We start from the raw sequence: 12,989 nt of genomic DNA on the forward strand, positions 1-12,989 counted from the left end.
ATTTGCTGGAGCGCCCTCGCTCGCCCTCACTTCCTGTACGTGTGTGTCCATGCATTGTATTAGAGTCGTGTTGAGAGCGGCCCTGCCTGACACTCTTTGATTGAAAAGGTGCTCGGCAGATTAAATCGTTGTAGCGGAGAAGAGGTGCGCTCCCGTCGCTGAGGCTTCGACGGCTGGTTTAGCAGATTCAAGTGGGAGGGGGCAGGGGAGGTGGGTGGAGTGGGGGGGTGTTTAAACGCCCATTGCTCTGACCCATCTGAGGAAATGGGAGTAAGGGACAGTGACTCTAAAATCAGTGGCCATATCTCTAATAGCAGACTAATATCCTCCACACCATTAGATAGGCACACTGTGTTGGGTAAGTGGGAGTGGATGCTTGGTTTAACTGTCAGCACACCCACAGGAAGGAAAGAAGAGGACTGAGCAAAGGAAGTGACACATTTTTTACTCATTGCATTTAAAGTTAAACAGCTACTAGGTTCTAACTTTGGCAAAGTACTCCAAGTACTGCAGCAGCAGAAAGTCAGGAACCTCAGAGTCCTCAAAATGAACCAGCAAAATCAATACTGCAGAGGCCTGGATACCCTGACTTAAGGTCCCTAAGTATGAGTCTAGCTCCAGAAACTCTGCAGCTGCAGGATCCTTTCATCAGACCCTCCCTGTTAAACATCCATGTTTCAAGCGGCTCCCTGCAGTTTGTAATGGAGGCTTTAAAAACTTGCTGTTGCCAAAGCAGCGAAGCCCCATGAGTATTTTTGTTAAGACTTTAAAAGGCTCTTCAGAGCAGCAAACAACACCATACAACTGTTTTTAGTGGCTGAGTAGTATCTTAAGTGACTGGTAAACTGATCTCGACGTGTAAAAGCAGTGGAATTCAGCTTCAATTTGTGGTGAACATGGATGGATTGATTACCTTTATGCTTTTGTGACACAAAGTGCAGTGTCATTCTTTCGCAGATTTTGACTTGGGCTCCTAAAGCTTCTTTCCATTTTAGAGTAACTGTTCTAAACAAGTGTACCAGACACATGATAAAACACCTCTACAAATCCTGAACTGATGTGAATACACTCAAGTTGAAGCTCCATCAATGCATCAAATGTGTCAAGCCCGACTGTCCTCTGTTGAAGCTTTTTTTTAGGGTGAAGATGCTGCAGGATAGTTACTTCCCCAGGCTTGGCCTTGGCCTCTACCCATCTGGCCACGCTTGGTATAAGTTAAAGCTTTAAGTCTAAACTTTGTGCTCTTTGGCATTTATTCATTTTTATCCATTATGTATGTATGCTAGTCCCAAAATTTCACAATTTCACAACCAATACATTGTCCATTGCTGGATACACCACCTCCACCCACCACACTGCACACAGGCTAAACAATCTGGAAAATTTCTGGCAGAGAGAAACCGCTTGGTGCGGAAACCGTTCAAAGTCATATTTTTTCAGGGGGAAATTGCAAATGAAGTGCATGCCTCAAAAGCAGTTTCATTTGTCACCCAATGAAGCATTCACCGATTCAGTCAGTAAATTATGGTGCAATAAATTACTACCTGCAAACATCAATGAAATATGTTGACTCGTTGCAAAACAAGTCAACCTCAGCATGACTGTTTTTCATGATCAGGTGCGCAGCAGAAGCCTGTCTCAATCTTTTATGCAACAGGACGGGAGATCAGACAGAATGTGGCTGGTGGGGTGTTGCTGTAACAATTTATAAGTGATGGGAATTTGTTTTTTTTTATAAATAAAAAGGTGTAATTTTGAAATGATGGAATACAGTAGTGATGCAAAGGGAAGGCTGATTGAGAGATTAGTTGGGTGGCTTATTTTCAAAGCAGATTCCTCCTTCCCCTCCTGTTGCTGTCACTGCTCTTCTTCATCCTCTTCCTCTCATTTATTCCTTCTCATTTTTCCCTGCGTTATGACATCAATTTCTCTCAGAGCTTGAAGCCAAGCCCCTTTTGGGTCTGTTAATGTGACTACTTGCTACAATGAAACCACTGGCAGATGACTTGGAAGTACTGCAATGTGAACTTTGCAACTGTCAGGCTTCAAGCTAAGTGCTTGTGGCTGAACCATCAGTGATTTGGACCACTCAGCATCCTGAAGAGTTCAAACTGGTAGATATAGGTGTGTGGAAATAATGAGGACAACATTTTTCTCATTTGCCTATAGTTTTAAAGTGAATTTTATGCATCTAATTTATTTGCTTGCTACCTTTCAAAGATCCTCAGTTTACTCTTGGTTTGTATTTGGTCTGATTAGCTCATGAAAAACAGTCCAACCTCATAAGTATTCTGCCCATGACTTCTGCTATCCATTTCAGCTGCCAACAATCATGTACCTGTAATCAGATTTTAGTTGTTAGATTGAACGGACATCATCTTGTGCCACCAGTGTCCCGCCCCCTTTTCAAACCAAGTGCTGACAGGTAAAGTCTCAAGTGAACTAATCAGTTTCAGCAGTTAAGCTTTTGTCACTTCAGGATATCAGACTCAGCATTGACACAGCGAGATGCTAAGACTGAAGGAAAAAGTAAGAAAATAAATCACATACATATTCATGCATGTGTGGGTGGAATAATACAAAAATGTAAATCAGCCAAAAGGCAAACACAAAACCTGTATGATGAATACGGTATATAAATAAATATAACTGAACTGTGAATGAAGTCAAAGGTGAATGACACTGAACAGCCAGATATTTAATTTAAAAGCAGAGAAAAGCTGTTAATGGCTCTGTGAGTCAGACTGTTTCTGTTTCCTAATATTTCAGTCTTAACTGCTGGTCCCGGACACAATGCTTCCAACGCAGCAGGTGGAGGGCTGAACAGAGAGGAAGACAGAGAAAAAAAAGGAGAAGTACAAGTGCTGAATGTTACGCTTGGCTGAGCAAACAGTTGCAGGAAAGTGGTGAGAAATCTCCAAACAACACTGAGTCCAGGTAGGAGGTGTTACAGTGTCAAAACCTGCAGCACCCGTGCTTCCTTTAGCTCCTCCCAACAACCATACAACAATGCCACACCTGAACTAGGAGAGTAACAACATGAGGAGACAACATCTGGGTCAGAAAAACTGTCACCCACATGTGTGTTGTGTTGTGTGTGTGTGTACCTCATCAGAAGCTCGTCGGCCTTCATAGATCCTGAACTGGCGGCTGCAGGAGGGGGGTAGCATGCGGCATCGACGCACACTTTCCTCACAAAACCGAGCTCGGATGAGTGCTCCAACATTACAAACAAACAAATGCACCTAATCAGATGACAAGCTGCACCCTCTCTCTTTCTCTCTCTCTTCCTCTTCTTCCTTTGTCTTCTTCTTCTCCTTTTTTTCCCACTGCTTTCAACAAGCTGTCTCCCTCTCTCTTGTCTTGTTCCTCTCAGCCGTTGTTCCCTTTTCTCTCACACAGAAACAAGCACCCCCCCCCCACCTCCCCTCCATCTCTATATCCCCCTCTCCCCATACCCCCCACCCTCCACACACACTCTCTCTCTCCTCCTCCTCCTCTCTCTCTCTCTCTGGAAGAGCAGCAGAGCAGTGGAGACCCCGCTGGCTTGCCTAGCTGAAGTAATCCCCTGTGACAGCTCAGCTCATGTTGTTATGTTGTGGGCCTATTTGAGTCTAATACTACAGCTCTGGAACAACCTAGCCCCAGTCCAGCTCTGGTCTGGCTGAATGGCCGCTGGGCATGGCCCAGTCCGGCACCTCGCCATGCCAACAATGCCCACTATTCACATTTACTGCAGATCAAGTCTGTGTTTTTGGCCTGGCTCAGCACGGCCCAGACTTTAGATACACAGCCGCAGACAGAGTGGAAAATAAACCAGCACAACACACTTTACTGCTGTTTCATGAAGTTTTTATGAGGTAAATAAATCCGGTGCATCATAGTGAAGTTGTATTGAACCGATGGAAGGAGGCCAAGATCAACATCCATTCAAGAGTACGCTGGATTTCAGTTTATTAAGATGGTGTATAAATAACCTCAATGCGAGGTATCAGTACATCGCAAAGAAATGCAATATCTCTGGCATCTTTCCCAGGATCCAGACCAGTCTTGGGACTCTTATCTCACTGAGAGTCACACACAAATATATATATTCAATTTGTGCGTTAAATTTTGAAAAATCCCACTAGATATAGCTGAATAAAAGATTTATGTAATAAAAAACTCATTTATTTTTGAAATATCTGTGTCTTTGACATAATTATTGTAAAAGGTCCATCACTACCTGGATATGTATATGCTTCTAAAGAATACAGTGCAAAAAGAGACAAATGTGCAAGCATTTTACAAACAATATTTAATTTTTAGGGAAGAGATCTGATTAAATGAACAATTTACTCATCCCACCCTGACAAAGCAAAGCTTGTCTAAAATAGGTTTGGTTATTTTGCTATTTTCTCTGCTTCTGCAGGCATTCAAGCTGCACTATATCATTTATGCATAAAAATACACCACTTATCAGCTTAAGCTTAAAATAGATGCAGCACTAGTACCATCCTGAAGGAAGGATTCCAAGGGTAAAGAGAGGACAATCCTAGACACAAGTAAATATCTGTAATTCCAAAATTTCACCAAACTATGTTCATTCTTTTGGTAAAGATTAGACCACATCCCATTCTGTGACAGTAAAGCTGTACAGAAATGTAGGACAAAAGGCTGGGCCAAAGCTGTTTGCTCTCCAGAGAAAAAGCTCTCATGGGAAAAACAGCATAATGGATGCTTTTGGGGGGAAAACAGGAGTGCTGCAGAAATTACAGCCGCTACTATACACACAAATCATTTGCATAACTTTTAGTGTGCTCGATTGATACCTTATGTATATTCCCTAACTGCACGTCGTGTCTTCCCCTCCATTGGTATCCTGTTTTAAATGGACTGGAAGCTTCAGACAGCCTGACTGCCCGGGGTCATCCTTATCAACAGGGAGAGGTGGCCCGGTCCAGCAGATCATGCCCAGCAAGGGGCAGCCCAGACAGGCATGTCTCAGTGAGTAGGCATCCCGAAGGATGCGCTGCCAGATCAGGCTCCATATACCTGGCACATCACAGCCTCTCCTCCCCATAGGAGGCAGGGGCTGAAGACACAGGCAGTGAGATGCTGATTAAAAATTCATCTCTCTGTTTATTATGATTTATGCATGTTTCACTGAGCCAGGAACGAAAAAGAGAGGAGAGGAGAACAGCTTCATTACTGCATATTGTGTGTATGTGTATGGGTGCTATCCATGTCTGTTTGCATACTGTGTGTGTGTGCGTTAGCTGGCAGGTGGGGGATAGTTAAAATTATGGATTGTACGTGAGCTTCATTAGAATGTTTGGCATACAGGGCAAAATCGTCTGTCTTCACAAAACACCTGCATTTCACCGAAAAACAACAACAATTGAAATCCTAAATTATCCGGTATGTGCGGGCCATCGCCATTAAAATGCAGCAGACACTTTTGCTGACTTCTAACTTCATTACCCATTTCCGCCTCTGTTGTTTACCATTCAAATCGGATCGGCCTTTCACTGCACTTAGTCCAAGCCAATACTGATGGCAGGCGTGCGGCGGTGACAAATATTGACATACGGCAAGCTCGTCAACAAAAAAGTGGTGAATAAGAGCCACAGACAGGCCAGAGAGCTACTCAGCACTCTGATGTAGTGATCTCACACACATTTCCTCACACTCAAACAGATGCTGCAGCTGCTGATCATACGCCGCTGGCTGTTTATTACAGAGAATGTAAAGAGCATAATAATACAGAACGTAAAAGAAGCACACAGCGGAGATGGAAGGATGCTTTCAAATTATAATATACAAATGATGACCAATGATTTGTTATGTACACTGCCAACAGCTCACACAAGCAGGAATTCAGCTCCTTTATCACTGCTTTTATTTAGAATTTATGCATAAACAGGTACACTTATCAGCTGAAATCTAAAAATGATGCAATAATGGAGACAGTCTGAAGAAAGAAACCGAAGACTGGAGGTAAAAAGACCCACAAACAGAAGAGATATGCATAAAAAAGATGCATATAAAAGGCACTTTTAGAAAAAAAGTGCTAGCTAATCAAGAAAAGTGTTTATAAAAGAACATTAATTCATTTCCCTGAGGGAGTCAATAAAGTTTAGTCTAAGTCTCTAAGTTGCTTCTCACTGTTGTCACACGCAAACATGTCCATAACTGTTGGTACTTCCTTTTTGATTGGTCAGAACCACACGTGGTTCAGCTGCACACACAAAGCTTGAAGCCTGGCAACATGTATTTGTGTGATGTTATGATCCTACAAATCTAACCAAGGTAGGGTCTGAACCCGAACCCTGAAAGACTAAAACAATATTTTTAGTCTTTAGCAAATCTTCTAGAAGACTTTTAATTAGAGGACAAAAACTGCTTTAAGGTTACTGAAGCCAAAGGCCACAAATTAAGCTACAAAAACACAGTAAAAGCCATTTTATCTAATGAGGACCTCTCTGAAGGTCTGAGTCTGCCTTTCTCTCTCTCTCACTCAGCAGGCTGCTCTAAACCTGCTCCCTGCATGTGCTTCTGTGTTGAAGGGCTACTGCTGGAGAACAGAGGACATATGGCAGTGTCTGGGAGAGACAGAAGCTCAGGGAAAGCGGTACCCTCCAGAAGCTCCCACCTCACAACATGCCAAATTTAGCCCCATTTAAATCCCTGTTTTTACACTTTATAAACTTCCCACTGAGCTGCGACATGAGGATGAGCATCTTGTTTTTGTCATTTGCTGGAAACACACACTCGGGTGCTGACATCGGAGTAACTTGAGGCCACGGCTCAAACCGAGCTGCCTCTGTCTCTTTTAAATTGTGTTTACAATTTAATGACCTATTTGTGTTTGTTGTCTCTGCTGAGCGCCTGCTCCACTCTCCCATCTCTCTCTCTCCCTCTCTTTTTGTGTCCCTCGCTCCCTAACACACTCTGACAGCAAAAGGTCAATGCCCATTGGCTACATGGGGGGCACTGAGTGATGTAAGGGGGTTGTCATGGTAACGTGCAGGGCATGGTAACGGTGAGGACGCAGGATGCATTTTGTGCCAAAATAAGAGAAATAAATAAATAAATAACCAAGGCTGGGACCTGTGCAGAGAGGGGATCAAAAGAGCTCCATGAACAGCAGCACGCCGGATGGCGGTCAGACTCCACGCCGTTTTTAAATGTCTTGCGATTTACTAGCCTGTCAAATGGGCGAGATGGGACGGGGTCGGGCCATGCTAGCGAGGCACGTGAAAGACAGATGAGGCCTAAAAACAGTCAGTTGTGAGCAACGCTGTTATGTCTGTGAGCCTGCATTCTGCTGAGCTTGAATTCACATTAATAAAAGAGGGATTACCAAAGTCTGCAGGCTCCTCTTAGGCCCCTCTCCAGCTGAGAGCCAAGCGAGGGTTCGCTCCCTCCACCTCCTTCCTGCCATCCTCCGCTTCCCTTTTCTTGCTCTGCTCAGCATGCTGCTCACGTTCATCCCATTCAAAAAAAAAAAGAAAAAACCACACTCATCTGCCTTTCCTCCTGTCTGTCTCCATTCCATTTCTATCCACTCTCCCTCTAAGTACAGGACGGGAGAAAATGCACCAAAACACAGGTAAATTATTTAGATTTTTTTTTCCCAAAGAAAAAAAATGCCTGACTGTGCAGTTTGAAAGAAAAGGGAGAAAGAGAGGGGTGAGAAATAAAAATTGCATTAGATACAAGATTCTGCAATCTGCCCGCGATATGAAGAATTAATCTTATCTTACACCGGCACACACGGCCTAGCAGGAGAGCGCCTCCAAAGACTTGGAGATGACAACGGGACAAATTCGCCTTTCCATTAAGCTGCCATTCATCCATTGTGACGGCAGACACCTCACGATAAGCGGATGTATTGTTGCCATTGACAATGTCATTATGGGACAGTAAACAAGCGATGCAGTGGAGGGTCGGAGATGAACTGGGTGGGGCCAGAAGGTCACCAAGACAATCTGGAATAAAAGCATGTAAGACCCCAGGGGAGAGATAAGACTCCTCTTCTTCTTCTTCATCTATCTCTTTTCTCATTCTCCCTCCAAAGCCAAGGACGGGCATATGCTTAGAACAAAGCCCCGGCACTGCCGCGTAATCAACTCCTCTGTACTCCGGCAGCAGCAACACAATCTTCCCTGGAGGTCATCCACAGAAAGAGGCTTAGGAGGCAGAACGGCAGCAGGATCATGGGCTATTAAGATGGGAAAATAGGATGACATTCACCTGGCCTCCCACCCCGTTTCGCCTCTGCAAAACACCGTGTATATGTACAAACATGAGCAGAGGCTGCAGGCTGATTGATGCCACGCAGGTGTCTGAGCAGAAGCAGCTGTACATGTTTTTCATACGTTTTTCAGGCTCAGGGTCAGATTCATGGCCACTGAATGTGAAAAGATACACTTTAATTTAGCGGCAGAGATTCAGCTGGATCTACTGAACCAAGCTGCCAATCACAGCGTGGCAAACCCACTGAGAAAAAGTAACCCATTACTAATTGAATTGAATTGAATTAGAGTCTACTTACTGTTATTAATGTGTCACTATAATACAGAAAGAAAGATGTGTTTTTGGCCATGTCTAAGCCTTGGATCTCAGGACTTGAGTCAAAGTGCCTCCGGTCCAATTTTTTGGTCAGATCTCAGGTCCATGTTATATACCTTAGGTCCCAGTCATCGTCTACATCTCAGTCCTGAAGGTTTGGATCCACATTTTGGGTATTACAGCAGAAGTGTCAGGTTACAGATCTCATGTCTAAGATCCAAGACATGGTAGTGGGGTGAAATCTTAGGACCAAGTCTTGGGTCTGAGGACCTTGGTTTCAGGTCTTTTGTCCTGTCTAAGTTCTTATGTTAAAGATCCTAGTCTTAGGCCATGTTTTACGTCCATAAGAACAATCTATGACCTTCAAGTTTAAACCCTTAAAAACGTGTGACCTGCATCACAAGAGATCCCAAAATAGAGACTATCTTCAGGTGTAAACCTCAACGAGCTGCATCATATCCATCATCAGAGCAGCTGACGCAGCTTTACATTATCCTCAACTCATTCCTGTCAGGGTGTTTGAGCGTGGAGGTGGCAGGAGTGGTCCTGTTCCATTTGCAGACATTAGCACAGGGAGATTAATTTGTCCCCTTCCATTAGGTGGGAAAGCAGCTGTCATGGCTGCTCAATTATCCCTTAACAAAAAGAAAAAAAAAAAACAACACAAACACACAGAAGCCATCTAAATAATAAGTACAGGTGCGTGGTGTGTCGCATCATATGGAACAGGTATTGTTCACATTTAGAAGCCAGGAGAGGAGCAGTGCGCCGGGTCAGGTGTGGCGGCGTTCTCCACAGCGGCTGACGGCTAATTAACAGCAAAAATCTGCATTCTCTGCGTCTAATATTCAGCTATTCAGCACAGAATCAGAGCAAAAGAGACGACATGAGAGGGAAAGGAGGGAGAAACAGAGGGATCCAGAGGCAGGGAGAGATAAAGGTTGTTGTTGTTGTTGTTGTGTTTAGACTTGCCATCTTCCTGCCGCTCTCTCCTCTTTTGTGAAGATTTCGACTTCATTAGAATTATAATGAACATCAGCGAGGCTTGCTGAAATATTTTTGGCTCCTTGAAAATAAATGAATACACAAACAAATCAATTCAAATCTGCCCATTATGCCTGTTTTCTGGGTCGTATAAAACATGCATAATGGGCCCCACTATAGACATACCATGCCATATGTATGCGGGCGGCCATGATAATAAGCTAAAATTAGAGGATCATTTGTCATCATTCCCAACATCGTTACATGTTGTAAAATCAATTTTATATCCAGAGCAACATCGACGAGCTCATGACAGCGTATTGATGGGTTGAGAGACACATCAGAATATTATGGTGGTAATGGTAACACTACAGCGCAGTCATGAGGAATGTTTTGTGTGTGTATGTGTGTGTGTGGCTGTCGTGCTCCGTCGGTGTGATGATGTTGCTGTGTAGTGAGACTCACTAATTGGCTCACCTGTCTCTCAGCCATCTGGAGCCTCTCAAAAAATGAGGAAAAAAAAAACGTCACACCGAGTTCCCCCAGCATCTCACACACACACAAAACATTCACACACACACACGTGCCTAAGCATAGGAAAAGACAAATGTGGAAACGTGCAAATAAGCAAATGTAAAAAAAAAGAAGGAAAGTACGAATAATTCTCTTGTTGTTGAAAGATTGTTTTTCTTGTGGAAATGATTTAGAAACAAAAATAACTAGTCTGCTTCTTTATAACAGAGCAGCGTGGTAATCATACAAACGCCTTTAAACTTAATGTGATAATGATTAATTACTGCAACCACCATGTTTTGTGTGACGGTAGAAGTTGCACACATGCAATCAGGACTTGAATATATGATTATAACAATCCCTTAATTATAAATATATGTTGTGTTTGTGGGGGGGAAAAAAATCACTGAAATGCAAAGACGACACCCACCACGACGTGAGCTTCTCCCCACCTCGGAGAGCATCAGCTGGAAGAAAAAACACTCCACTATCCCAGAAAACCCTGGGGCATGCTGCTGCCACTGTGTGTGTGTGTGTGTGAGCAGTTATGTGAATTTGGAAGAAAGGAAGATAAAGTATGAGTGTCTGTGTGTGTGTAAGAGAGAGAGATTGTGGACCAGTTTAATATGAGGTTTATGATCATGGCAACCATTAGGGGACAAAAATGCAGTTCATATAATGAAAGTAAAACTACATATAAAAAGTAAATGTAGATTGCAAAATACAAGAAAATACTTTATATGTATAACTAAAAATAAACATTTTGATTTTTATGTATTAACATTATTACACATATATTAACAAATAAATCATTAAGCAATGATTGGCCAGTATTGTTGTGGTTCTATGGAGAGAGCCACAGCAATAAAGGTGTGCTCTCTCTCTCTCTCTCCGTGTGTGTGTGTGTGTGTGTTTTATTCTCTCAGCACCCATGTGTTCCAGGTCAATGGTCTGAATCACACATACAGAAGCCTGCCACTCCTGGGTCACTGTATGTTCACCTGCCACCCAGTATGTGTGTGTATGTGTGTGTGTGAGTGTGTATTGTCCACAAATTGAACCCCAGTGTCACTCAGAGAAAAAATAACATTCTTGAGAGAGAGAGAGAGAGAGAGAGAGAAGAGACTGTAAGGAAGTGATAAAGAAAAGATGCCCAACCAGCTCTCACCCTCTGTCTCACTCTCTCTCACACACACACTCACACTCCCGCTCTCTCTCTCTCGCTCTGTCCCTCCCTGTCATTAGCAGCTCTTCATAATTCATGTGTTTAGATGAAAAATGAATGAACAGTGAGCATGACACCAGCACAGGCTCACACAATTAAAAACCCAAAGAGGATTTTGACCCCTCTTCTTCTGCTGTGATGAGACACGACGTGGCACATAGTTGTATAGCGTGCATCATCTGCGTGTTTATGCTTCATGCTGATGTAGTATGGCGTAATATGGCGTACATGAAAACTCAAGTATGTCCTTATACAGTGTTTGTTTATGGATGAGTTGGAGCCCTGCAAACCTGCACCTTCCTGTAGATTTGCAAGCTGTATATCATCTTTACCTATAAGTTCTGGTGCCAAAAGACCAAACGAACATGAAAGTGCGTCACTCATCTCGCTGGGGGATAAATTAGATCTCAGGAAAGAGCCTTTAACACTGATAACAGAGAGAGAATACTCGAGCCACTGTCTCCTGCCTGCAGTGAGGCAGTTCCTGTCTCATACATATTCAGATGTGGGAATACTGGAGGGGAGGGCGGGGCCAGAAGCGACGCATCAGGCAGCCAACGTAGCAGGGGAACGCTGTTGTCGTGTGGCAACTGGGGAGGCAATAACGGACGCAGTGTACCGGGACGCCACATTGTGTGAATTCTTGTAATTACAGTCTCTGCTGTCTATGAGGGTATGGCTGTGTAAACAGGAAGTGTGTGAGTGCATTTGTGCGTCTCGTGCACCTGCAGCCCTAATACCGAAGAGGTTGAGGCCTTTGGAGAGCTGTTGTGTCTGTTCCACTTGTGGGTTTGTGCTACTCTCACGCTAATCAACCACAATTGGTTGGTTTTGTGGCGTGAGCTCAGTACACGCATGCATTGAATGCGTTTGTCGCCGTCCTCGTCTCAGGAGGTCATGTCAGAGCCAATAGTAGGTTTGCAGCTCGTAATGACCGATGCTGAAAGGCATCTGTGGAGCCACGCTTGCTAATTATCAGCCTTCAAAGACCTGCAATTATACACACTCACGCACACAATCCCTTCAAACCCCTTTATCACCCCTGTTTCCGGCATCAACGCTGCCTCCTCCCAAACTGTCTTCTTCTCTTGATTGCTGTTGTCCTCTTTTTTTTTCTAACTCCTCTCCATCCTTTTACACCCCTCTTTCATTTTCTCCCTACGACTCCCAGGATCCTCTTTTCCTTTGTCCGTGCTCCATCTTTCCAGCCTGTTTTCATTTCCTGTCGTCCCTTTATCTCTCCCCATCCTCCCAATTCCTACTCTCTTTCAAGTCCCTTGTTTCCACTTTTCCCGATCTCTTTCTCCCCCTCCTCCTCCTCACCCTCCTCCTCGCGCCTCTTCTTCCTCCTGGCCCAAAACAGACACTTAAATAACGAGCTGGGTGTCAGTCAAACCGCCAGAGAGCTTCATTAGAGGAGGAGAACGCAGGATCAAATTATACGCCCAGTTCTCCTTTGTGTGAGTGTGTATGTGTGTTTGCAAGGGATTGTGGGGGGTCGAGGGTGGAAGTGAGGAAGTAAACACACGTTCCGGAATGACGCAGCTGTGTGGTGGATAAGCAGGTTACACACAGTGTTCATTAGTGTTAGTGTTGTAGTGTTGTAGTGTGTGTGTGTATGTGTGTGTGCTCATGCGACAGTCACAGCCTCGCCTATTTTCTCCAATCAGAGAGAAAAACAAAAGCAAACTATTTTGCCTAATTATTCACA

At 43.9% G+C, this 12,989-nt stretch overlaps 1 protein-coding gene across 7 annotated transcripts in view; it reads right to left on the reverse strand.

Moving 5' to 3' along the window:
• Positions 1–12,989, reverse strand: part of celf2 (cugbp, Elav-like family member 2) — a 156,288-nt gene that overhangs the window by 110,193 nt on the left and 33,106 nt on the right. For 6 of the 7 annotated variants that reach the window (XM_028420415.1, XM_028420396.1, XM_028420406.1 and 3 more), the window contains exon 1: positions 3,108–3,232. The exons of the other annotated variant lie outside the window; for it this stretch is intronic. In XM_028420415.1, coding sequence (XP_028276216.1) covers positions 3,108–3,226 — 119 coding nt within the window. In that variant the 5' untranslated portion in view covers positions 3,227–3,232. Of the gene's footprint in view, positions 1–3,107; positions 3,233–12,989 lie in introns of those variants that run through there. 7 annotated transcript variants of the gene reach the window in all.

The sequence above is a fragment of the Parambassis ranga genome, chromosome 2, assembly GCF_900634625.1.
Source record: "Parambassis ranga chromosome 2, fParRan2.1, whole genome shotgun sequence".
Taxonomy (NCBI): domain Eukaryota; kingdom Metazoa; phylum Chordata; class Actinopteri; family Ambassidae; genus Parambassis; species Parambassis ranga.